Source organism: Halichoerus grypus, chromosome 9 (genome assembly GCF_964656455.1).
Source record: "Halichoerus grypus chromosome 9, mHalGry1.hap1.1, whole genome shotgun sequence".
NCBI classification, from domain to species: Eukaryota; Metazoa; Chordata; class Mammalia; order Carnivora; family Phocidae; genus Halichoerus; species Halichoerus grypus.
In genome coordinates, this window is record NC_135720.1 from 12033949 (window position 1) to 12061732 (window position 27784).

Genomic DNA, 27784 nt, shown 5'->3' on the forward strand with positions numbered 1-27784 from the left:
GTGACAAAGTGATCGAATGGTCCAGAAAGTTGTGCCATTCAATCTGTCGGTGCCACCTGTGTGCGTGCAACAAGTACTCGTAACCTCCTCTAGGTGCCAGAAATAGAGAGATGACAAAACGCTGCCTCCTCTCTCTAGAACTTCGAGAGGCCGAATGCAATCAGCATCAACCTGCACACAGACAATAATTTTGCTGCAAGGTCCATGTGCAGAGGGTCGGTCTGGGAAGGGTGGAAAAGCACAAATGACATCCGTATTCATTTCTTAGGGTTGTGGTAACAAAGGAACACAAACTGGGTGGCTGGCAACAACAGAAATGTATTCTCTCCCAGTTCTGGAGACCCCGGGGCTGAATTTAAAGGACAGCAGGGCCGAGCTCCATCTGAAACCTTTCGGGGAGACTCTTGCCCTGCCTCCCCCTCCGCTCTGGGGGGTTTGCCAGCAATCCGTGGCGTTCCTTGGCTTGCACCTGCAGCAGTGCACTCTGTCTCTGTCATCCCATGATATTCTCCCCTCTCGTGTCTGTGTCTCTGTGGCCTCTTATAAATCCAAGTCATGTTGGATTCAGGGCCTGCCCGTCTCCAGTAGGACTGCATCTTAACTTGATTAATTACACCTGCAACAACCCTATTTCCAAAGAAGGTCACATTCTAAGGTACCGGGCTTCGGACTTCAACCTAGAAATCTGGGAGACACAATTCAAAGACAACATCCTATTCAGACGAGCATGGGCCCCAGTGTCAATGAGCGCTCCTTAGCTCCCTTTGGCAGACAACGGCTTAAAGTTGATCCCCACTCTTCCAGCAGGATGACCCAACAGGCAGACCAAACCCATATTTAAGCCCCCAGGAAAACGGGCACACACAAAATGGGTTGAGAAAAACATTTTGAAAGAATTTGACCTTTCAAAAGAAGCATCAAGAGATTCCTTCTCCTGCCGTCCTTGGAGGGGGTCAGAAACTAGCAAGCAGTGGCCACTGACAGAAGAAATTAGGGGGTGAACACTGTCAGGATACGCTTGGAATGGAACCTCCTGGGGGCGGGGCATTGCCTGTCCTCCCATCTATGCCTGGTGCCTGGAGCAGTGTCCGACATGTATTGCACACAGAGAAAATATTTAATGGAAAAATTAATAAATACCAGACCCAGTATGGATGCTTTAGCTCATTTACTTTAACAAATATATAGAGGTGGCAAACTAGGCACTAGAATAAGTGTAAGGCACAGAATCTAATCAGCTTAGTGTCCCTCTTTCCCCCCTCCCATAGGACACTGAACTGTGACTATATAGCTCTGGGCTTGCTTGTGTCCAGTGGCTAGGAAGAGTCACATGCCTTCATTTCAAACATTGGAACTGAAGAGTGGTAATGATAACAAACCGAGTGTAAGCATCATCCTGTCAGACCACAGCCCCAAGTCAGATGACAACACCTGATTCCTCCTCCATTTAAGACCTTCTCTTTTTAATCATGGAAAGGAAGCAATGTAATAGAATTCTAAGATTCAGAATGCGGTGCAAATGCTTAAAATCAGAAATAAAATTAGACACACACACACATACACACACACACGTCCCTGCCCTCCTTTTGGCATTGCCAAGATCAATACTTCCAACCTGTTGTCAGCCTGGTCTCTACTCTTAGTGCATACAGTTCTCCGGTCTATCAACCAAACTTGCCTTTCACAAACCAGCTAGCATTTCAGCCAATAACCCAATGAGAACTTGGAACATGTTTCTCAGGGGTCAATATGCTTTCTATCTGTGGGATGCCTTGTCAGCTCATGGCCTGACACCATATGCCCTCTCCCCCACCCCCAGGCCTCCCTGGGCTCCGCTGCCCCACCTCCTGCTCCCTCCTTGAACTCAGCCATTCTTCCAGCCTTCTTGGCTTTCTCCCACACCAAGCACCTTTACCACTGCTGTTCCTCCACCTGGAACATTCTTCCCCAGATTTCTGCTAGGCTGCTCCTTCACCTCCCCCAACTGACTCTCAGTAATCGCTTTGTCCCAAGCCCTACTTTATTCTTTTGCATAGTACTTATCCCCACCTGACATACTAAATCTCTGTAGGTTTATCTGTTTGCTATATATCTTCCCACACTAGAATGGAAGTTCCATAAGAAAAGGGACATTATCCATGTGGTTCACTTTGTTATCTTGTCTTTGGTGCCTAGAATAGGCCCTAACTCTTAGTTGGTACTCAATAAATATTTATCGAATGAATAAAAATGAGTTGTTGGAAGCAGAGCAGTTTCCCTTCATTTGTTAAGTTCATTTGACTCTGCTTCTGTACATGTGTAGGCATACGGATTAACAGTAGAACCAAAAAAACCCTACAATTTCTTCAACTCCTCAATATATTAAGAATCAGAATTTTATTGGACTTCCTTGGATGATTTTTATCTCTTAGAGTTGTTTCAATTTTGAATTGAATCAAACACATGGGAGAGAGCACTATAATTTTTCACTGTTTTGAACCCAGAAAGGATTTAAACCAGCCCCAGGAAAAAGGAGCATCTGGGTGGCTCAGTCAGTGAAGCATCTGACTCTTGATTTCAGCTCAGGTCATAATCTCAGGTTCGTGGGATCAAGCCCTGTGTGGGGCTCCACACTCCGTGGAGTGTCTGCTTGAGGATTCTCTCCCGCCCTTTCCCTCTGCCTCTCCCCCGCTCAAATAAATAAATAAATCTAAAAAATTTTTTAAATAAAAAAATAAAAGCTTTTGCCTTCTGAGATAAAATGGAGGAATTTCTCAGAGTTGATGCTAAAGTTTTCAGTGATTTAACCTACTGCCCAGAGCCAAGGACACCAACATCCAACAGCCTGGGTTCAAAGCCCAGTTTTGGGTGTGATCTTAGAGAATGTATGTAACTGTGTGTCTCGGTTTCCTTATCTGTAAAATAAAGATGATAATAGTATCTAGGACTTTGTTTAAGAATAAATGTCCTTATAAAGCCCTTCACATATTGCATAGTAAGAAAAGGTTAGTTATTATTATGAGCAAACTATGAAAGGTCAAGTACTGCAGAGACGTCCATGAAAGTGATGATCAACAGGGAGAACATGTAGATGAAGCAAAGGCAGTGGGCTCAGAGAGTCGAGGTTGGAGGTCGATGAGGTGGGTGGGTGTGCTCCCGACTGAAAGCAACAAGGAACCACACGGTGTAGATGCTGGAAAAGCTGCATCATTAAACTCTGTGTCCGAATGAAAGAGGAAGTAGCTGAGTGAACTAGATAAACAAGAATTTGTGCAAAGGAAGCCAATTCAGGATTGTGAGGTCTTGAGAAATGGAGACATTTTTGTCCAAAAAAGAACAATCAGGGTGTCATGATAGCCACAATCAACCACTTAAAGGGCTGAGACAAGAAAGGGAAGAGACCTGGTATGTGTTTCTCAGGAAGGCGAGCGGCGTGAGTTGTCAGAAGACAGATTTCAGTGAGACATGAGAAAAACTATCTCCTGCTTTGAACTGCCCCTACACGGAACAAGGTGCCCTGCAATTTAACATCAGAATGGGATCAACTCTCAGGGTTGTGGAAGGAAGGATTACTATATTAGCAGGGAAGTTGGACTAAATATTTTCTCCTGCCTTTTCCAGCTTAGATTCTCAATTTTAATTATGTGGAAATGTGTTTATTATGTATTTCTGTGGATTATACAACACAATTCTTCTTTGGGTTTCATTGTTATCTTTTCAAATCAGTGTCAAATAAATCCCAAATACAACTAATTATAAAAACAATTAACAATAAGACATTTTAATCCTTGGACAGTTTCATTTTTTCTCTCTCGATTCCCCTTATCTAATTATTTATAAACTAATCTACAGTGGGCTGAGATACTAACCCTTTCTGGTTAATGACCTTTTATTTTTATTCTTCCATTTCCATATATCAATATGTAATAAAGCCTTATTAATTAAGATTAACTTGAGGAGAGTTAATTTGAATTATTAGGAGGTCTGGAATATGGAATATTTAAAAATAAAACCCAATTGAACTTTCATGAACACATAGTAAGCCCAAATGGGCCAACCTCGGGTGCCTTCAACAGACACCCCTTAGGGAATGGTTATGAATAACTTAGAAGCCTTTTAATTAGCATATCTTTGTTCATATGTAAATGTGTGCTTTTGGAATAGTTGAGGTTATTTAATACATTCTGCTGACTGAAATATTTTAAATATTCCCTTTACAATTTATTCAATGAATTGTTATTGAACAGCTCCATGCCAGAGAGCATGCACAGCCCTGGGATGCTGAGGGGAGCAAAGACAGACCTGGCTCCTCCCTCCAGAGAACTTGTGGTCCAGTGATCAAGATAGATGCAAATCAAATCATGCACACACACCCAAAAAACTGTAAAATTACAAATGTGATGAGGACTCCAGAGGATGGGTACATGGGGCTATAAATTATATAAGGGGATTTAGCCTAGTCTAAAGGGTCCATGAAGCTTTCCCAGGGAAATGATGATTCAGATAAGACCTAATGAAAGGATAACTAATAACCAAGTCGGGAGAGTGGGGAGGAACTGGGACAGAGTATTTCTGGTTACTTGGATTTTCCCATGCAAAGGTTCTGGGGCAAAAGGGGGGTGGGGTTACTCTGTATTTTAGGAAATGAAAGAAAAGCCAGTGTGGAGAACTGTTGTTGAGAAAGGGAGTAGAATCCAGGGGCTGGTCTATTCCGGACCATGTTAAAGACAATTGTATTTATTCAATAAATATGCTTCATCCTTACAAAGAAAAATTTGCTAAGCAAAGACATCAGTGCCATTTCAGACAAAAACCCAGATTTTGAGTTCACATCATCTGAAATAACAAGCTTTAGAAATTCCACATAACTGACAAATTATCTCAAAATCATATTTATTCCAAATGAATGGCTTCTAGACTAAAATTATATGAATATACTAAGATGTGGGACTGAATAAGTAAAAACAGGAGAAGCACGTTAGCAAGAGTTAAGAGATAAGACTTCTAAACCACCTTCTGCTTCTGCTTTATTCTTCTGATGGCAGCTGCAGAAAAGAAGAAAGAGAAGGAAAGGGAAGGGAAGGGAAGGGAAGGAAAGGAAAGGAAAGGAAAGGAAAGAAAGGAAGAGGAAGAGGAAGGGAAAGGGAAAGAAAAAAAGAAAAAGAAAAAGCCTCTTCTACCAGGCTTCATGATGCCTGGAGCCAAAACAAGCATCTAAGAATTGTAAGAGCTTGCCATGTGGAAGAGGTGTGAGCTCGAGCCAGAGAAGCCAGGCTTTGTCCTCCCGTGAATGGCACCTGGACTGGCCTGTCTGGTCATCCCCCACCCCTAGGAGACAGGCCCCCATTTCCTCCTGCTAAGTCCAGGCTCTCCTAACATGGCATCCTCAAGCACAGAGCCAACCCCCTGCGCACAGTTGCGAACACATCCTATGAAAAGCATCGGTTGAGGATGGCTTTGTTTTCCAGAGCAGAGCGTTCTAAATGTCACAGGGCTGCACTTCGTGATTGCAGGCTGGCGGTGGACGGGCCGTTCGGAACCGCACTGACGGACGTATTTCACTATCCAGTGAGCGTGTGCATCGCTGCGGGAATAGGGGTCACTCCCTTCGCCTCTCTTCTGAAATCTATATGGTACAAGTGTGAGTCACAAACCCAGCTGAAGCTGAGCAAGGTATGGAAAAAATCATTAGTTCACACTCCCATGGATTAAAAGGTTCAACATCCTTCTATCTATCATCTGCCAATTCTTGGGGAGGATTTTAATTAACTATGAGGGATAAACTCAGGGATCCTTAACTATACTTATGTTCTTAAAAATCTCCATTCGGTATTACATTTATGAGAAGGGTTATGTCTAATCTTGTTAAAGATGACAAGACATAAATTTTATTGCTTCATTGCCATTACAGGGCATGTAATTGCTCATGTCGGTAAAATAGGGACAGGCTGCAAACGGCTTTGTGACTGGGCTGCTGTTAGTGACATTAACAGGCGGCCTTTTCCTTAGTCTCTTTAGCCTGATACTATGGCTGCAAGTATGTGATTCAGCATCTTCCTCTCGTGGACTCGGGGTCTTAACGAGAAGCAAAAATGCCACAGTTGGGATTCATTGGCCTGCTTGCTTGGTGTTGCCCAGCTCCGAATCTCTTTGGTCATTTCTTGAATGTTCTCTGACAAGACACCTCCATAGCTGCCTTCCTTCCTTTGTCCTACCCAAAGATGGTCCATACTTTAACCCTCTGAGGAGCCGCAGGAGAAAGGGAGCCATGTTAACACCGAGTGGCGTCCGTTCAGGAGGACTCAGGATGTCAGGCAAGCCTGGTTCTGGGCCTGATTCTGCCACTTCTCTGGTTCACACTTTGGCTCCAGTTTCCTCCTCTAGCAAAGGAATTTGCTTGATTAGATTAGCATGTCTATCTAACATGAGTTAGGTATGAACATTAGTCATGTGCTATGGTCCACTAAAGAGAATTCAGTGGTCAAAAGAACTTAAGCTACTACAAATCCCAATCTAGAAGATTCACATCATCTATTAGCCTATTAAATAAGTTCTGTAGAAAAGAACCTCTTTCAGTTTTGTTTCACCCATCCTTCCCAAGCTTAGTTAGCCATGGAAACTTTCTCCACCTAACATTTATTAAGGAATGGTATTCTTTGAAGCCCTGGGGGCAATACCAGAAGATCTCTAAAGTTGGGGCTTTTCCAACTAAGAAATAAGAGAAAAATCAGCTATCATTTCATGAGTTTCCAAGTGATAGGTGCTTGACATACATTTTCGCATTTGGTTGTTCTAATTCCCAACAACCTTATACGGCAGATAATAGCAAGCCTGTTTTTCACATTAAAAAAAAAAAAAAAAACTGAAGCTTAGAGAAACCAAAGTGACTGCCCTAAAAATACATGGGTAATAAAAGGCAGAATGAGGATTCAAACTTAGATCCATCTGGCTCTTTCCATGACATAACCAACATATGGTAGATATGACTGCCACCATTGTATTGTAGGCAGACTGAGGGATCCCGGGCCAGAGAATCCGCCTCAGCCTGATTCCACCCTCACTAGAAGCATCGTCTTGAGTGACTCAGGTCAACTCTTTGAGCTGGGTTTCCTGATCTGCACAATGGAGAAATAAGAGTCCATATCCTACAGGGAGTTTTAACACCAAGTAGGACAAATCAATAATGTGATGTGTAAATAATGTAATGTAGATTTGTATAAAATGATATAAAAGTTCATTATAGCTGCCAAAGATGTAGATAGATTAGTAGTACTACTGTTACTAATAGCTTAGATTCATCAAGCCTTGACTACCTAGCAGGCAGGAAGTTAGGCATTTTATACATACAGTCTCACATCATCTTTTTAAGGAACTCACCGTTTTTATTCCCATGTACAGATGAACTGAAGCTGATCACAAAGCTCATAGGAATGATAGCGTCATACTATCAAATTATCATAATTGTTCTTTCGGATAAGTAACATCCTCAGTTTACTACTGAGGAACCCAAAGCACGGAGAGCTAATAAATAGTAGAACGAGAGTTCAAAACTAGACTTTTTGAATGCAGACTCATCTTTCCTCTATACCACAATAAGTTCAACAAAGTGTCTTAGTCCATTTGGGCTGCCATACCACAATATCATAGACTTGGGTCACTTGTTAACAGCAAAAACAGATTTCTCACAGTTCCAATACTGGGAAGTCCAAGATCAACAGACTCGCTGACTTGGTGTCTGATGAGAGCCTGCTTCCTGATTGATAGGCGACCATCTTCTAGCTCTAACTTCCCATAGCAGGGTGGTGAGGTAGCTCTTGGTAGTGTTTTGAGTTTTTGTTTGTTTGTTTGTTTTGGTCAGAAAGTGTCAAATTTGTTGACTTGCAGTTTGCAACTCAATGAGGAAAAAGTAGATACAGAAGTCTAGAAGTCTGGAGTCTTTTTTTTATAACGGCACAAATCCCATGCATGAGGGTTCCTCCTATATGAACAAATCACCTCCCAAATACCCCATTTCTGAATATTATCGCATCAGGGATTAGGTTTCAAAATATGAATTTTGGAGGACACAGACATTCAGTCTATGGTACAAAACAAGCAACACAGCTACTCTTTTATTTATTCAGACCCCCCCGACCCAGCAATGCTTTGTTATGATTTATGATGATTTCTCAATCCCCCTAAGTTTTTTCTTTCCTCTCACTGTCTACCACATAAAACCCATCCACAGACGCAGCTTCTTGCTTCATGGTTTTCACAACACTAAAGGTCACATTATACTTCACACGTGATGGATTACATGTCTCGCTTTCATTCACTTATTCACTCCATGAATATCTATTGAGCACCTACTATGTGCCAGGCCCTTTGACACTGACATGACAAGCCTCTCACTCTCCTCACACCAGACTTATAACACCTCACCCTTCTTTCAATAATCTGTTATCCATGTGCTTTCATGTCATGTTCACAAAGGATCTCATTTCTCCTAATAGATTCTGAGCTCCTTGCATGAGGCTTCTTTGGGTATCTTTATAAGATACACACACACACACACACACACACACGCATGTACACACTACAATTTTTTAATAAATCAATAAGTGTGCCAAAATGAACAAATGACTTCTATGTAATTTTTGTAAAATTCTAGATTACTAAGATTAATTCATTTTTTATTTAACCAAGAAGACTATTTGTTCAGTAATTTTATAACTCAAAGAATATATTCCAATTATTTTACTACAAATAGGAAAAATTCTTGTAAGAACCCACAAAATCTTAAAAGTCCATATAGGAATCTGCAAAATCCTCATACCACCTCCTCCCTCACTATTTCATTGTTATTTCTGGGCTCTGTTTATGGGGTTTCTCAAGGCTGTTTCAGTGGGAGGGTTAAGCAGTTACCACAAAACTATAAAACAGGGACATTGATCTCTATCCCCCAAAAAAAGAAACCAAAGAATTAGAAATTTTAAAAAAATGTTTTTATAACTTACAGAAATTGGTGGCAATATTGGGGTAATATTCCACTGAAAATAAAGGTCAAGATAATGGCATATGGGAGAAAAAAAGCTAAAAGCATAGAATCACAAAATAATTTGAGAGGTCTTAACCTCCCAGCTTTGCATATGACCATGAAAGTCAGCATCTGTACTGAGACTGGGAAGTGATTTGTCCAAAGTCATCTAGTTGGTTAGCTACTGAGTCAGGATGGGAGCGGGCATTTCTAATTTCTGCCTTCAAGACTCTGCAAAAAGTGAGATTTCATGCTATTAAAAGTTTACGCTGAAAATTCCACTTAAGACCCACCTGGTTAGAGTGTGCATGCGAGAGAAAAAGTTTAAGAAGTTTTTCTGTTTTAAAGCCACTTTGTGTGTGTTTTGACTACAGCTATCATTAGGCTTAGGTAACTAATATTTGTCAGGGCCGCCTACATGTGTTTGAGATATAAATACTCTTTCCACGAAACTGTCAGCATCTATATAATTTTTAAAGTGCAGGAGAGCACAGCAGTACATATTTATCCAACAACATCCTAACAATTATCGACCTGGGCTATAGTTTTCAGATAGTTCTCTTCTGTAACAAGCAAAAGGGAAAATGCAGCATAGGGGTTCAGAGCTGAAAACTTAAATCTAAAGGGTTAACTGCAATTAGGTGGGATTTTCTTTCTGTATACAAGACCAGTTGACATAAAGGCATACATTTTTACATACAAGCCTGATGTTGCAAGTCTACAATAAAAAAAAAAAAAAAAACTGCAAAGTTTTCTTGGTTGTTACCCTTGCAAACTATATCTCTTTACCCTTCTCCTCTGCCACATTATTCTAGAACACTTCTAAGTAAAATGCAGGAGAATAGCCAATAGGATGCCTGCTGCTTGTCTGGGATCATGTGTAGCACTTTCTATTTGAAGCTGGTGTTTTAAAATTTCTTTCTAACGATCTTTTATTTTTAAAGATGGTAGGGAGGAGGGGGAGAAGTGGTTAGGAGGAAATTTCCCAAGAAGGCAAAGTAAAAATAAATGGAATGATGGCTTGGGAGTGGGTGGGGGGAGGGGAAAGCTGTAAGATGTGAAAGGGGTATTTTCAACACAGGAGTAAGAGCCAAACTTCACTTAGTTGGAGGCAGATGAGCACACACCGCTCCTTCAGGATGAGGGAAGGGGGTGTGAGTGGTTGAGGAATGTCTGTGATGCAATTCAAAGGACCTGAGCACTGGGGGTGCAAATGCCCCATCGCAATGAACGTCCTCTAACGCCTGCCTAACGGGATGATTAATTCCACATCACACTCAATTTGTGAAAAGAGCTCTTGAAAAAAATTTTGCACAAGCAAACTGTCAAAATGATGAATGAAATAGGTGTGTGCAAATGGGGAGGGGGGACGGCAGGCATAAATGTATTGGCTTATACATTTTCGTTCCCCTAATATCCCAGCCGTGTAGACAGGGCAAAGAGAACCGCCAACTGGAAGATTTGGTTCCTTTTCCGAACTGCATATGTAATCCGCAGACTGTAATAAGATAGATTATAGAAAAAAAGAAATAATCTCATTTCTTCATAAATTGTCTTCCTTCATCACCCCAATAATACATAACCATGATAATGGGTATTTATAGTGTGTCCCATGCAAGATGGCCTTGGGTCCTTAACCTAATATAATAAAGAGATAATTCAAATAAAAAGACAGCTCAGGCCAGTGGGAACAGGGCAAAGAGGCCAAGAAAGGCAAAAATCCATACTCTACTTAAATATATTAATAAAACAAAGGAGGGCCTGCTCTCTTTTCTAATGAATGAAAAATGCACTTAATTTAATCTGTTTAGTTTGAGAAATTATTTGCTTTCGCTTTCCCTCACACTGGAGCTCTGGCTCCTTCTGGAAGTGATCATCTCTGCTAAACACTGACGGTGTTGTAATAAATTGAACTGGGGCACACAAGGCCACATGTGCCCTCCAGAAGACAACTGCGCCCCCCCATCTTTCACTAGACAGCCTCAAAAGACTTCAGTCCCCCAGCAGGCATCACCATTGCCCTGTGGGGAGGTGACCAGTATTAATAGTTTTAATATTTTGGTTTATTAACCACACAAGCCATACAAGAGTATAATGTCCTTGTAAAAAGATTCAAATAAAATACTCAGTCAAAAGTTGTCCCTTCATCAGCCTTCCTCCCCAAACTAACCACCGCCATCACTCTGCTCTCTAGGGGTTCACCATTAAACAGTGGAGCGTGTATCATTCCATTCCTTCTCCATGCATTTGCACCCATACGCATATACAGGGTGCTGTTTTATTTATACATAAATAGAGATGTGGGTAGGGGGAGAGAGAGAGAAAGATGCACTTTGTTTTGTTTTCGTTGCCTTTTATAATATGGCTTAGCGCATCTTCCGTGTCAATACTTACTGATTCACTTCATTTGATTTAGTGTCTTCAGAGTATTCCGAAGTATGGATATCCCCCACTTGATGTAATGATTTTATTATTAATGAACATTTTGGTTGCCCAAGAAGTCTTATTAACTATACTTAGAACAAACTGAGGCACCAGCGAGGTCAGTCCTCCCTCATCGGGCAAAACAGTAGTACAGCCATGAAATAATTAACTTTAAAGATCTTTTAAAGAAAAAGTCTTAGAGACTAAAAATAATTGACAAAGAAAAATTGTTTTATAATTACATTTCCTTAAAACGGGACATGGAAGCCCCATTAAGGAAGTTTCTCAATAAGAAGGAATAGCTGCTTCAAAATTTGTTTGCTATTATAATCATCCAGGAAGACCTTTGCAACAACAACAAAATAAAAAACCGGGACGATAATAGCTGCCATTTATTGAGGATAATAAACATTTATTTTTGTTTTCTAATCAGTCACAATCTTTATCTTTTTAGAGAGAAAAATTCTTTTTTTGGGAAATGGTCACAATTCCCTCAGGGGAAAGTCTCCATCACCCTACTTGTTTGGAGTTTCTGTCAGTTCTGTGTTATTTTGTACAGCATGGATATCTTAGCACACAGCATATAGTTCAGGCTGCTATAACAGAAATACTATAGACTGGGTGGCTTACACAACAGACGTTTATTTTTCACAGTTCTTGAGGCTGGAAGTCTGAGATCAGGGAGCCAGCATGGTTGGGTTTCGATGAGGCCTCTCTTTCTGGCTTACAGATGGCCACCTTCTTACTATGTCCTCATGTGACAGAGATAGAGCTCTGGTCTCTTTCTCTTCTGAGAAGGACACTAATCCCATCATTGGAGGCCCCATTCTCATGACCTCTTCTAAATCCAACCACCTCTCAAAGGCCCACCTCCCAATACCATCACATTGGTTCTCAACATACAAATTTGGAGACAACACAAACATTCAGTTCCTAACAGTGGGGAACAGAGGGCACTGTCCAGGAGGCAAGGTCACAGTGCAACTCCACTGGCCTTCTCCTAGGTGGAGGCATTGGTCAAGGTCAAGGTCAATGTTGGCACCCCGTAAAATGCCTCCTGTGGGTTTAGCACACACAGAGCGTGGAGTGCGCTTTGCTGGTGAAGGGATTCCTCTGTCAGGACCACACCCTTACAACCAATGCTGAGGTTCCCAGACTGGTGCTGGGGATAAAGCTGGGTTTCACCTCTTCTCAGTGATCACCACCTCTATAATTCACAAGTGCCCAGTGGGAACACAGACCCCCACGTAAGGCAAACGATTCCCCTTGCTGACTCTAATATAAACGTGCTATTCATTCTGTAAGCTCCTCCAAACGACAGCAAGGAGAGCAGCAATCACAACTAAGAGCTCTGAGCACTTACTGCCTGTGTCAGACATTGTGCCAAATGCTCCCATGAACCATACCTTTCATCCTCACAATAATCTCATAGGTTGTTGTTCTAGAGGTGGTTTTGTTTGTTTGTTTATATACGTGGTGATCTAGGTTCAAGTTAAAAAAACTGCCCCCAGTTACCCAGCTTATAGATGGTGAAGCTGGGAGTCTAGAACAGCTTAAAGGACTCAAGGGCTCACAATGTTTAATTACTCTGCATCATAACACTGTGTCCTCATGTACAATTTCCTTCTTTGGAGAGGTTCTGGGCCATAAATAAATAGGTATATAAATAAATATTTTTGTCCCCAATCCATCCTCAGGAAATGGATTTGGGATCTAAAGAAACACAGGTTGTACCTGTGGATGTGTCCTCTGTCTGTGTTTGGGGATGCCTATCCAGGCCATGAGACAGGAGCATCTGTGGACTCTGCTAGTCAAATAGATGAGTAGCTTTTCTTATTTCATTTTCTGAAATTGTTTCTCAAAAAGTAGCACAGGTCCATTTCCTTCTGGCCCCAGATCGCCTTGACCTGGTCCATGTGCATGTCTGCAGAATTCTTAGAGCTGCAGGAGCATGGGGGAAGAGGTGGTGCTCACAGAGAACATAGCACTGCGTGTTGCTCACACCCAGGCCCTCCGAGGTGGAGGTGGCTGAGTTTGGGATGGTGGTCCATGCCAGGAAGGATGTGACCTGAAGACCTGTGACAGGCCACATGCACACAGAGCTCCCTAAAGCCATTGTCCACTCTTGGAGTCATCTCCTAAAAGATCTGGGGCTTCATTAGATCTACAGAAACGTGTGGTATGAGTCCTGCTAAAACCAGTACCTTTGTTGCTATGAAAGTTCAGAACTTTCATCTCTTGATGGAGGATGACTTTCTGTTTAACAAAACTTTTTAAAGTAACCTTAAGTATTAGGGGCCTCTGATATCAGCTACAGAATTCTGGAAGCCAGGCTTTAGACAGGTGAATGATTTCAGGTTTTTTATTTGTGGACACCGAGGAGGGGCGAGTGTTGGGCAGATCACAGAGGTGTAGTCTGTTGTTTGGGATATTTGTTCTACCAGTGACCAGGTCCTTCCTACTGGACGAAATGCAGAAGTGGAACTGCCCTGTCCCTTCACAGTGAGTGTCCCTCACCGTTAGGATGAAAGAGAGTCAAAGTCAATAGCCTCTTTCTCTGTTCAAAGTCTCTTTTCTTCTTTTTCTGCCTGAAGCACTTCTGAGCCTATTCAGTGTTCCTTCATTGCCTCTTGCACCAAAGCTGCCCAGTGTCACCTCTAAGTCAATTACAGAGGGAAAAACACACAAAGCCATTACAAGGAAGTAAAAAGTATAAAAGGCTTGGCAAGCCCTAAGAAGGCTGACACACTGCTAAGCCACAAGAAAGCAAGGACAGGCATGATTTCTATTTGAAAGGATAAGGGTCAGTATGAGCAGGAAGCTAAGATGTGGGCATTTTTCAAGGAAGGATGTGATTGAGATTGGATTTGAAATTGACAAGTTTTCTAAAAAGTAAATGGGGATATTGTTCCTATATGAATGTATTTGAAGCACGTCCCTTAAGGAGTGGAAATAAAAGAAAATAAATCAATGATGTTTGTTCTCATCCAAATGCCACCATCAATGTTCCTAGGTAAAACAACCTACTGAGAGCAGGAAGGAAGGGGAGGTGCATCAGTAAAAATGGTATTAAATTCAGTCAATAGATTTTCTGTTTCCACCGGGAGCAAAGCAAGTCAAAAGGAGGGCTCAGGTTTGCAAAGAATAATTTAGATTAGGCACAATGGAACTTGAAAAGCAAGATGATAGCAGTACTCATCACCAACATTGGATATAAAGTCAGCCTCCTGGCCTCCATTCTCCCAGGGATTCTTCCTCCTGATCCTTCCTCAGACCCTGTCGCTCCCCTGCTCAACACCATGCAGTGCTTTCCCAGCTCACTCAGAGTAGAAGTTAAGATGGCCCCAAACCCCACATCTGTACCTCCCAGCCTTCCCGTCAGACCTCATCTCTTACTGCCCTCCCCTCCTTCACAGCTCCAGCTACACCAGCCCCTTGGCTCTTCCCCAGAGGCCCCATTCCTTCTGTAGGGCTCTTGCCCCAACCATGATTCCTCTGCCTCCTTTCATCTTTGCTCAAATGTTCCTATCCCTTGATCATTTGACTCAGTATTGCAGCCCTTTCCAGGCTGCTTTGCGTTTCTCCATAGTACTTATCATTCTCTGATGTACTCTATGTTTTACTTATTACCATCTTTCTTCGCCCTCTACACGCAAACTCTAGAACGGTGAATTTTTGCCTCTTCTGTTTGCTCTTAAATTTCCAGAGAAGAGAACAGTACAGAATACATATTTGTTGAGTCAACAAGCAAGTGGATGAACACAATCACTATACTTGTGGGGGGCCATGTGGAGTTCAACGGAAGGAACCATTGGCTCAGATTTACAACTGCAAAGAGACAGCACTCCTTTTGGGGGTTAACACACTTAGAGATTATTATTTGAGCTGGGAGTAGTATTGAAAATGCCTTCTGAGCTGTAGCTGTCCAACCAATATTGGGCTCTAATTCTTTTTTATCCAAATTTTTATTTAAATTCTAGTTAGTTTACTTACAGTGTAATATTGGTTTCAGGAATAGAATTTAGTGATTCATCACTTATATATAACACCCAGTGGCTCAACACAAGTGCCCTCTTTAATCCTCATCACCCATTTAGCCCATCCCCCACTCACCACCACCCCCCTTCCAGCAACCCTCAGTTTGTTCTCTATAGTTAAGAGTCTCTTATGGTTTGTCTCCCTCTCTTTTTTTTTCCCTTCCCCTATGTCCATCTGTTTTCTTAAGAGAAAAGGTCTTATCCTCACTAGCTTTTGCTCTTACTGACTGTTAATATTATAAACTCCTGCACAAACCTGGAGAAAATAGACAAGATGTTTAGCCTTGAAATACATTCTGTGAATTTTTTTTTCCTCATGAACTTGATCTGTTAATTAAATCTCATGTATAACTTTCATCATGATTGTGAGCTTGCAGGCTGGCTGGTGGAGAGGGGAGGCAGGAGTATACACCATCTCTTGGAGGAGATATTTCCCAGCGGAGGTCAAGGCCAGCCTCCTGGTAGATCTTGTTAAGCAATACAGAAGTCTCTTTGGGGAGGGGGTGCAGGAAACAGTAGTGAGCAGCAAGGAATAGGAGAGTGAGAAAAATCAAGAGAATTAATAGATCGTTCTCCTGTGGTTTCTTCTAGATACAATTACCTAAAACTCAAAGCGCAAAAACTAAGCCTTTATTTCAGCAAACCCAGACTACTTCTTGTCACATGCCATTTGCTAAACACAGAGAGTTAAAAAAAAAAATGTTCCTAGACATAATTCCATTGTAGTAGTTGACACACAACCATAACCAACACCCCCCAGCTTTCTTGGACACTGATATGTCTGGATGAGAGAAACTTCTGGCCTGTGTGGCTTAACTCTGCAGTTGCCATAATCTCCACCCTCCAGAAGTTGGAAGTCGTGATGGTGAAGTGGATTACTGCACAAGCCGTTGGGGTCTCTGGAGAAGGGAGTTCAAATCCCAAGCTTAGGTCATGAGTAAAGATGAAGGGGGTTGGTCTAATGGTTTATCCCCCTTTGGGAGCCATGAAAGGCACAGCTAGTTATGATTATTAACCTCGTTCAAAAGAAGCACAGCCAGGAATGTGGTGAATTGATCCTCATCCAATGAAACTGGCAACAGCCCACAGACTCCTGACTCTGAATTCACTCTGGACTTTTTCAAACACGATGTGAAATTTTTCAAAAGAAATCACAGTGTGACTGTTCCCTGGCAGAGAGAAGCATGTCATTTTGCAGAAGTGCCCATTTGAGCTCAAATAATTTAATGGAGATAAAGTAGTCTGTGATTATCAGCACATTATGGAAAAGAGGGACAGATCTGTTCTCTTGTCTTCTCTCTTGACAGGTGTATTTCTACTGGATTTGCCGGGATCCAAAGGCTTTTGAGTGGTTTGCTGATCTCTTACTTTCACTGGAAACACTTATGAATGAGCGAGGGAAAGCTCATTTTCTGAGTTATCATATATTTCTTACGGGCTGGGATGAAAATCAGGTATTGACAAGATTCAGAATAATCAGTATTACATAAGTCATCTAATAATAGAGCAAAGAGCAGAGGAACGGTGTCAATAATGAGCTCTATAGTTATCTGGTGGCATGAAAGAATTATGTGTATGTTCTTAAAAAGGAAGGAAAAATAAAATAAACCAGGTTAGAAAGAGGTATTCAAATCATAGCAATAAAAGAATCCCAAGCATGGAAATCCAAGAAGAATTCTGTCACTAAAGGTTGCATTTGTCATTTTAGTGACATGAGGCGAATATTACTGATCAGCTGTATTGTCTTGTTCAGCTCCTGATTGGTTCTAATTCTATGATTTGAGCTATTCAGAGTTAGCAAGAAAAAAAGCCAAAGTGTTTACATTCGACATTTTGTATTGTGACATATGTGAACATCTACAGAAAACAATCATTATGAATACATGATTTATCTAGAGATTTCTTTTTCTTAAGACATTCTTAGAAATTATGTGCACATATGTTCATTCACCTAAGATCAAGAGGATCTTCTTTTGTGGCACATGTTCTGCAGTATATTGTATCAATGAAATAGTAAGGTTGCGTTTACCAGAAATAATGTATATCAAAATATTGCACTAGGGTAGAATTTCAGGGTTGATAATATTGAATGATAACTACTACCTTTTAAATCTTTTTTAACTCCTCAAATATGGATGCTAACAATGAGGTAATCACTAGGTTTATGAAATGTATGCTGCTCCTGTTGATATTTACTTTAAGGAAAGTATGTTTGAGCCAAGATTTATATTAATCACTAAATTTACAAACGAATGTGTTCCCGAGAGTGGGTACTCCTGCTCTCTCCCTCCCTCTCATAAACACACACACACACACACACACACACACACACACACACACACACACACAGAGGCCCTATGGGACATTGCTGAAATTTGACTCTGTACCTTTGGCTAAGACTTAGCTTAAAATTCAGTAGCTAAATGATTTTTAGGGTCTTATTTGCAGTCGGCCTTAAATATTTATTCCTTTGGGATAATTTGAAATACAGGTTCCTTGGGAACGAGCCTTAAAACATCCTTTTTTCTTTAATTTTATTTTATTATGTTATGTTAATCACCATACATTACATCATTAGTTTTTGATGTAGTGTTTCATGATTCATTGTTTGCGTATAACACCCGGTGCTCCATTCAATACGTGCCCTCTTTAATACCCATCACCAGGCTAACCCACCTCCCACCCCCTCCCCTCTAGAACCCTCAGTTTGTTTCTGAGTCCACAGTCTCTCATGGTTCGTCTCCCCCTCTGATTCCCCCCCTTCATTTTTCCCTTCCTACTATCTTCTTTTTTTTTTTTTTAACATATAATGTATTATTTGTTTCAGAGGTACAGGTCTGTGATTCAACAGTCTTACACAATTCACAGCGCTCACCATAGCACATACCCTCCCCAGTGTCTATCATCCATCCACCCCATCCCTCCCACCCCCCACCACTCCAGCAACCCTCAGTTTGTTTCCTGAGATTAAGAATTCCTCATATCAGTGAGATCATATGATACTTGTCTTTCTCTGATTGATTTATTTTGCTCAGCATAACACCCTCTAGTTCCATCCACGTAGTTGCAAATGGCAAGATTTCGGGGGTTTTTGATGGCTGCATAATATTCCATAACGAATTAAATAGTGTTAATTATGTTTTCCAAACAGAAATTTTCCTTATTCAAATGGGATTTTTGACTAATGATCCATTTGATGAAGTACAGATACAGTCTTTGGTTTTTTTTCCTTTCGAGCACTGTGCTTGCTCTTCAGCTTCTGAAGTGAATTGATTTCAAGGGTCCATCTCGGAATTCCCAGTCATTTGGGAGTTTTGAGACTGAGGCCCTGTTTGATTTTGTGACAATACAACTCTGCCCCATCCTATCTCTGCCCCTTCTCAAAGTATGCTTTAAGATATACTTTTTTACTGAATACAAGTAAATTAAAATTGACGTGTTCTTAAATTTTTGTCATGACACGTTGAAACTCTTTAGATGCTTGAATTCCAGGAAAAAAATAATTGGTGCATTCTGTCAGTGAGGAATCAAAAGGCTTTTTTGGAAATAGCCAATTGTTAAACTGAATTCAACAACCTCAAAGTGGCAGAATGACAAGAACAGAAGGGACAGATGGAAAAGGTATTATGAAGGGCAAATCAACAGGGTTTGAAGATTAATTGAACACTGGGCTGAAAAATATGGAACAAATATAATTCCAAATGTTTGAACATCACTGATTGGTAGCTTGACAGTACCACTAACATAAGTAGAAAGGGACCTTTTTTTTCTATTAAATAATGCCCAAACTTCTCCTCAAGGACTTTAAGGCCCTTCCTGACTGACGGCAACCAACTATTGCAATTCCATCATGCCTCTGGCACTGGAGCCACCAGACAATGCCTTGTGTTTGCATGCCTCCATATCTGCCCTCTCTGTCCCATTTCCCTGACCGTCACTTAACGTCCTCTGTCCTCCCCACTGCCTAGGACATGCAATGGTTCTTTGAAGCCCTGGCCATCCCCAGTTCTCTTAGTCAAAAGTACTTGGAGCTTCAGCAGTGTAACTTGTCTACTTCTCCAAAAGCACTTTGTTTCTATCTCCAGTAAAGAAGGATCCTGGTCTAACTTATGGCGTTGACGTCATGCACGTGGGCTTCCCCTCCCTTGGATGACCAGTTCTTCACAAAGCAAAGACCTTCTCTCTTTCTTTTTGTACTGCTCACTCGTAGTACCCTGCCTGCTTATAGAAATCACTCAACAATTGTATGTGGAAGGAAGTTGAAGTCACACAGTATTTGAAGATTCATTTTGAGCTATGATGATCAATTTGAAGGAACAGAAAAAAATTTACGTAAAAATATGCTTAGGGAGTTCAAGACCCAGGACTCTACTCCGGCAGGAAGATGAGGGTGTGGGGGAGAAAGTTAGTAGTCATCTTTGTAGACGATGCTCATTGGGACCATGAAAATGAAAGTTCTTTGGGGAGTAGTGGTCCAAAAAGGACTGGAGACTGGGAAGGCAGCTGCATTGTGAGACAGGAGAAGATCATAGGAAAACAAATCTAACATTTCGTCCTTGAATGAAAAGAAGAGTCAGAGAGAAGGAGAAGAAATAGTATTTTATAATGCATATAAAATCAAGGAGAAACAATGTTCAGCCACACGGTTGGTGGAGAAGCCAAGGAGAATAGGCCCAAGCTGGTCATTAGCTTAGGCACTTAGTCAAAAGTAAATTGGCTGCCTCTGCCTTCTTCTTTGCCCACAGCTGAAACTAGTCAATCCTACTGTTAAGCAAGAGGGCTGTGGGGCTGCAATTGTGCTGCTCTAATCTGGAGGCTGACACAACTCTGATCTTGACTTCCAGTTCTGATAACAGGGCTTCTGCCACTTTTCAAGGCTCAATCCTCAACTACTGCCTCAGTTCCTGTCCCTGAGCTCTTGTCTCCTACTTCATGCTTCCCTCTCGGTCTTGATAAACCTGCCCAAGAAGAGGATCCTGCCGTACTCTCACTATTGCTCTCCTGGAGTCCCCTATTCCCAAACTCCATGCCGATAGGATCCCTGCCACCTGGGGTCAGACCTGCCTGATGGCAACTTCCTGCAGCCCGGACTTCTGTGATTCCACCACCGTCCACCCTCACCAGCTGGTCTGTTGGGGCCTTACCTGGGGTAAGGTTTGGCCCAGCAGGGTTGTTAGCCAAACTGGTCAGGAGCAAGATGAGTCAGAGGACATGAGCAAATGGAGCACCAAAGGTTGTGAAACACATGAACTCAAGAGCTGCATCGGTGTCTAAGGGGTGAGCATAGAACACACAAATCCCAGGAGGTAAGAAGAAAGTAGCTACCAGGATTCAGCAACCTAAAACATCATCAGTAGGCAGTGCTATGCCCCAGGCTCTTATTTATCAATCAGTACTTACCTGATACCTGGGTGCTTTTATATAATTTGAAAGCAAATTGTTGGGCACGGAGCTCCAATCCTGCCCCTCTCTGTGCTTGGCCACCAGGTCTGTCTGCCAGGCTCCGCCTCCTCCCAGCACTAGGAACCTGGACAGTCCACTTCAAACCGTTTCAACCCAGTAGGTAGATCTGACTGTAAGATCCAACCACTTCCTGAACGTTTCCTATCATTTTAATCTGGCAGTGCCCTTCTCAAATCCCTAAGGTTTCATATTAAGTGAGTGGGAACAGAGGCAGAGATTAATTTCTGAGCAGTTTGGTAGAAAAAAGGAAGTAGCTTAATGCTTACTGTCCCTTAACCCTATTTACCATACCACTCTAATCCTTGTCAAGAAAATTCCTCCCAGGTTCATGTTACTGTACCTCACCCAGGCACACATCAAACCCTTTGTTTCAGTAGTGCCCAAGGTAGAATACAAAGATAAATGAGATGTGATGTCTATCCCAAAATGCAAAATCAGTGATTTCTGATACTAATGATAAGCATCTCTAGCTGCATGAAGAAATGTTTTTGAGTATTCTATCTACAAATGAACATAATTACTTGATCTTTTATTTAGAAGCAGGTTCCTGTTGTGTTTTTTTTTTTCTAAATGTCACCTGATGCCACAATTTTTATTTTAGGCCGTTCACATTGCTTTACATTGGGATGAAAGTACTGACGTGATCACGGGGTTAAAGCAGAAAACATTCTATGGAAGACCTAACTGGAGCAATGAGTTCCGGCAGATGGCCTACGCTCACCCCAGGTAAGGCGCTCTCTTTCCTCTGCCTGTAGGAGCCTCCCTGGAGGCTGCTGCTGAGGTGGAAAAGTCTAGGGCACGAGCTGCTCAATGTGTAGTAGTGAGCACTTTGTTTAGGGAGAAAACATCGACCTTAGAAAGGGTGGTCATGGAGTTTTCCAGAAACCTCTCTGCTTGACTGGCTTTCAACATCTGACAATTAGCGGTTGTGCTGAAATGTTTCACACTTAAATTCAATCAAAGGTGGCATTTCTTTTTTTTTTTTTAAAGATGGTATTTCTTAAACTACCTAGGTCTTGAAGAAATGTTCAGTGAACACAGCTGATCTCAACTTACCCAACTGGAGAATTCACTTATGTCCAACTGTAAACCGTATCTAACATGTTCAGCAAAGCAGACAAAAATTGTTCTAAGACCAAGCAGAGATTTAATGTGGTGGCTAAAGACCCAGGATCTGGAGCCTGAGTGCTTAGGTATAAATCCCAGCTCCACCATAACCACCTGCTTACTTTGGACAGGTTATGTATCCTGCCACTGACTTAGTCTCCTTCTCTGTAAGCTGCACTTAATAATAGAAGGTTGTGCTTTCTAATTCTAGAAGTTACTGGCTATGTGACCTTAGACAAGGTAGCTTGTTTGAGCTTTTGGGCCCCATTGTAGAAACATGAATGATACCATGCAGCCACAGTGTTGTTTTCATAATTCAAAAAATACATAGCTTGATAAAGTGCAAAGCACTAATGCAAATATTTATCATTGTTATTCTATGTCCCCTAACTCAGTCTCTGTTTTGAATCCCAGCATCTATGGCTCTTGAAAGTCAGTATGTCCTAATATTGTCCTTGTTTAAAGAATATTTTCCATATTTGAGGAAAGGCCATGGAAGTGAGGAAGTATGCCACATAGATAACTGGGAAAGAGCAGAAGGACAGCATGTGCCAAGATCCTGAGGCAGCAAACACTGTTCCTGGCATGATCCAGGAGGCCAGTGAGGTTGGAACAGAGTGGGTAAGAGGAAGAGGGGCAGAAGGCATATAGGAGAGATAACTGGGGGACTATTACAGACCATTATAAGGCTTTGGATTTTATTCTGAGAGAGGAAACCACTCAAATGCAAAGGTTCGAGCACAAGAGTGACATGATCTGCCCTATGTTTAATGAGACCACCTCTGGCTGTTGTGAGGGAATAAATTATAAGTGCCCTAAGGCAGAAGTGGAGAGGCTAGGAGGAGGTAAACAGTGGTAGTGGTTTGAATTAGGAGCAGTGCAGGTACTGAGAGGCAGTTGGATGCTGGTATTTTGTGAAGGTAGAGCTGACATGGCTTATTGATGAATTAAATGGGAGAATGGTGTGACCCGAGCTAGAATGGACTTAGGCTTACTAATTTGGGGATGACTGAGAGAGCAGGTTTGCCAGCACAGGATGTCAAGAGTTCGGTCTTTTGACATGTTTAGTTTGAGATGGCTGTTATACAACCAAGTGGAGAAGTCAAGCAGACAGGTGACTATGAGTCAGGAGTCAGAGGTGTTCAGGCTGGAGATGTACACGTGGGAGATGTTAGATGTGAACTGTATTAGAACCAGGAAACTGAATGAAATAGACAAAGAAGCCAATTCAGATGGACAGGAGTTTAAAGGACCACCATATCCAGAAGAGAGGACAACACATTCTCTATTTGCAGGTCACAGAGTTTAATATAAATTACTCGTAGCTATCAGATTAATCATGTCATTTACATCTTCTATAGCCTGACCTCTCTTCTGTCCACTTTATTGGTATTGAACCACTAAGAGTAAACTAAAATCTACTAGGGTCTTTCTGACTAATTCCCTGTTTCCATCTCTCCCAGAAGTTCTGGTGCTGTTGCTTTGTGGTCTCTCATCAGGGTCATTGCGTCCTGAAACCTTCCATAATTCCCTTGCATGCTTTCTGCTCTATAGGATACTCTTCTGGTGAATATTAATTAACTTTTGGTCAGTTTGGCTGCTCTTTTTTACATTTTTCTAATACTCTTTGTGCTCAAACTTTTCCATTTTCTTTTTTGTTAATCGTTACTAAATTTTTGAGACCTCCTTGGACCAGCTGTTTGAAGAAAGTATGGTGAGACACGGAGTGTGGAAGGAGTGACCAAGTCCAAGGTTCATAACCTGTCCAGTTCCAGCCCTGTGAGACCCCCAGCCAACCCTCTATACCCTATGCTGTGGCAGCCTGCCTGAGAAACACCAGACCCAAACTGAGAGCATTCACTGCAGAGGCTCTGGATTCCTGAGCACACCGTGCCTGCATCTGCTCAGGAATGAATCCATTGGAAGCAGTGGGGACCTTCTCCTGACCTTGAATTGTCCTGAGAGTAAAGGATTTCCAACAAGAGAGGCCAAGAAAAGCTTAACCTTTAACTTCAGGGTTAAGGGAGGGAAGGAATGGACCAACTACACAGTTGTTTTGTCCTCAGGCTCAGCCTCAGATGCCCTAGGAGAGCTGGACAAGCCCATGGCAAGTGGCCTTGGGACTCTCCAGGCACCACTTCTGAAAACTGCTGGCTCCACTTTGTTTCTTACCTTGACTCTTGCTGACACTTGACCTAGAATCCAGTTCCAGTGTCCCATCTTCTCTCTAAATATGGTGCTTAGAACCCATCCCAGCTTCCAGAGCCTCAGAATCTGGTTCCCTTGTGCTATCTGCTCAACGTCCTGTCCCAACTCCTAGAGCCCTAGCCTCTTCTGAGCCCTGAAGTCACCACCCTTCATCTCCTACCCATGGGGTACTTATCCAGGGGCAGAGATTGGATCGTTTTATCTGTGAGTTCCTTAAAAAGATGGTGGGTGGAACACTAACAAAATGATACAAGCTCATATGTTACAACCACGACCAGGATTTTCTTTGTTGGTATGTTCTCCTTTTGGAAAAAAACATCTACTCATCTGATAAATGTTTTACACTTAGTTTTCAATTAAAGGATGAATGTTCCCACTTGCAGGCTTCTTACAGGGACACATACATCTTTACTCTGAGTTCTTATAGATAGGAACACTCTTTGTTAGGATTGCCCCTTATTGACGAGTCACGTTGTATTTGTTTATTTGTTACACGTGAAGTTTGCGGCCCAGTGGGCAAGAAGGCCTTTCAAACCAAACCATTTAATTATCATCCTTCCCTCAGAAAGGTGTGAGCCAGAAACAGCACCAGGAGACCCGAGAGCAGAACTGAGTTTGCACTAACGCTGCCCAAGCAATTATGTCGGGTAGTGGCTGGGAAGCGAGTCTGTCCAAGCATGCGGGGAACGAGGAGTAGGAAACAGTTTGAAGGCAGGAAAACCACATAGTTGTCACTTCTCTTGTTGCCCTTGTGAAGAGTGTGCTCATTCCTGTTCAGAAGCTGTAATCAAAGTTTAGTATGTAAATGTACTTGAAACCCAATTGAGCTTTTCAGCACATTAGCTGATGGATGACTTCACCTCCCCCTGAGTAAAAGAGGCCCCCTAAGATTGTCACCAAATCAAGCCTCTACAGCATACTTCTTAGCCCCCAAATTTTAAAAGTAGCCTATTTGTAATAGCCTTAGACACTGGAACACAACTTGTTATATAGCTCCAACTATCGATGTAATTAATATAAGACACATGTAGGCAAAGATCAATGATCATTTCTTCCTTGGAATGCCAGATCCTGGGCAAGACAAGTCACCAGTAGACAGCTTAGCACCCCCCTTCCAAAAGACTTTTAAAATGACCTCCTTAAAATAATTTTGTTTTCTGCTGTGTAAAAGAAGATTTATGTTTAATGAAGCTTTTAATGAAGAAATCTCAGAAAGAGAATGCCAATAAAATCTAATTTTTAAACAAGAAAATCTAATTTTGAGAGGTATTTCAATATCCTGGCCTTTGTCCAGATATAAATGAAACACACAATCCAATTATTGTTCCGCACAAAGGACAGAGTAACGTTAATTTTCCTCAAGATGGTTATTAAAGAGATAAACAGTATGTTTTTCCTTGATTATGTCAAGGATATGTTTGTTCCCAAGCCTACTTGGCTACTCTTACAAGACAGGTCTTTCCTGTCATTAGCTCATATCTTTTGGCAAAGATGGGTCAGAAAGAATTGGTGGATTTGTTAGTGGCCTCAGAAAAGGTTCTTTGTTCTTGAGGGCCTTTGAAGTAGGCTCTCAACCATTTCTATTCATCAGCACGAAGCCAAGGATTCTTAGGGCTTACTCTTTTAAAAACATTTACCTGTTCCCTCAAAGCTGGAGTTTGTTCTTGTTCTAAGAAGAAGGAGTTAAATCAAAAGAATAAAGGCAAGAGAGGCAAAAATATTTTTTTTACAGAACATGAAAAACAGCACCAAAAATAAAGCTCGAAGGGAAGCAGATCAAAGAGAATAGTGCAAGCTCCAAAGGAACCAGAAAATTGCAAAAATAACAGTAATAGAGAAACAAATTGATGGGCATCAAAATGAATACAAATAAGGAAAGGGGAGGAAAAAATTAAAAAGTGATCAAAGACTGAAAGTAGAAAAATGGGAAAGTGTACTCTATTGTTTTTATTTGCAATTAATTTTTGTAATTTTATCAGCTGTATTACAGAACACAAGTATAGTTTTAAAAGAAGATCACCAACTAGTAAGTGAATATATAGAAAGTAAGCCTTTGATTGGCCCAAACTCATGGGCACGTGACATTCACTGTACATTGCTTATGTTGGACAAGCCCAGAAAAGTAGTTCAAACACAAAACAATGAAAACAATTCTCCCGACTAGAATACGGTAGGTTAATTAAATACAGGCATTGAGAGTCATGTCTTCCTAGTCTATAGAAATGTGTATCTTTCACAAAAATGGAAGCTGTATTTCATTTTTTGTAAACGGTCTCGACTTGTTCCCAAGCTCTCACAAAATATTCAGAAAATCAGGGAATCATTTCCAAGAAGGTACACAGAATGAAAATATATATATTTGTCACATCCAGCTACTTTTTGGATACGTACACATTGTGCATATACTCAACCGTCTGGATCTGCAGATTGGTTGTTTTTTAATTAATTGAATAAAATGATTTTCCATAGGACTTTGGTCTTTGGTCTTAACATTTCACCAAGTATTTATCATTTGCCACTTTTGACTTAGCTCCTAATAACTTCCCCGTGCCATGTAGATGTAAAACTTTATGTAATTAATGACCATAAAAATTTTGAAGATTCGGCCATTTCTTCAAAACTTGAGTAGAAGTGTTTCTCTTATCTCGAAGAAACAAATAAAGACTTCAGAAGAGTACTACCATTTGTTAGAACTGTTCAATCCAACCCAACAAGGGAGAAAGGTGCCGACTTACCATATGATTGGGAACTTCTAATCCATATTGCAGGAATGTATTTTAGACCACCCATTGTTTTCAGAAATGTAAAAATACCTTTATACTAAATCGAGTAAATGTGTCCATCTGGAACCACATTTGCTTGTGTGCACACTCTCCAATTCTCATTTGTACATGCATATGTGCAAAATGTTTTTAAATGATATTTTGGAGAAATTCACATTCTGATGATAGCATACAGGGCCCTCTATCTAATAGGATATTCTTTACATTTGTTATATGACTAAAGTGTTCAGAATACCCGAAGAAATAGACCTAAGTGGAAATCCCACACATGATAAATTATAGCTTTATGAGAAAAATAAAGCCACCATTAACTTATGACTGGGATAATGTTAGCATGTTTCAATAGTACCTTTCCACCAGAGGACATCCAGCTCTCCCTCCAGTTAGAGTCAGGTGAAGATTCAATGAAAATTACTGGCTTTACTCTATTTTTGGTAGCAAAGATTAGGGAGGTTGGGTGAGCACAAGTGGATTTGTCATTATTCTGCTAAGTATCTTTGATGGTTTTACCTAGAAAATCATTAGATATGGCAACTATATTAGCATATTTCTGGATGAAGGTGTATACATTTCTGTGTTTTATCAGAGAGGGGAAGAGAGAGGATGGGCAGAAAAATGGCCCTACCATTCCCTGGCATCTAACGCTACAAGTCACCTACTTTTATTTCTCTCTTATTTCATTTTCTATTGGACCATGACCATCCTCAAAGACAGCAACTTTCTCTGTGCCCCCACGGAGCTGAGCACAGTGGCCAACATCAGCAAGT

At 41.3% G+C, this 27784-nt stretch overlaps 1 protein-coding gene across 1 annotated transcript in view; it reads left to right on the forward strand.

Moving 5' to 3' along the window:
- The window catches only part of NOX3 (NADPH oxidase 3), a 54985-nt gene that overhangs the window by 23405 nt on the left and 3796 nt on the right, over positions 1-27784 (forward strand). Inside the window, exons 10-12 of the mRNA XM_036112084.2 lie at positions 5493-5652; positions 16764-16910; positions 21521-21645. Coding sequence (XP_035967977.2) covers positions 5493-5652; positions 16764-16910; positions 21521-21645 — 432 coding nt within the window. The remainder of the gene's footprint in view (positions 1-5492; positions 5653-16763; positions 16911-21520; positions 21646-27784) is intronic.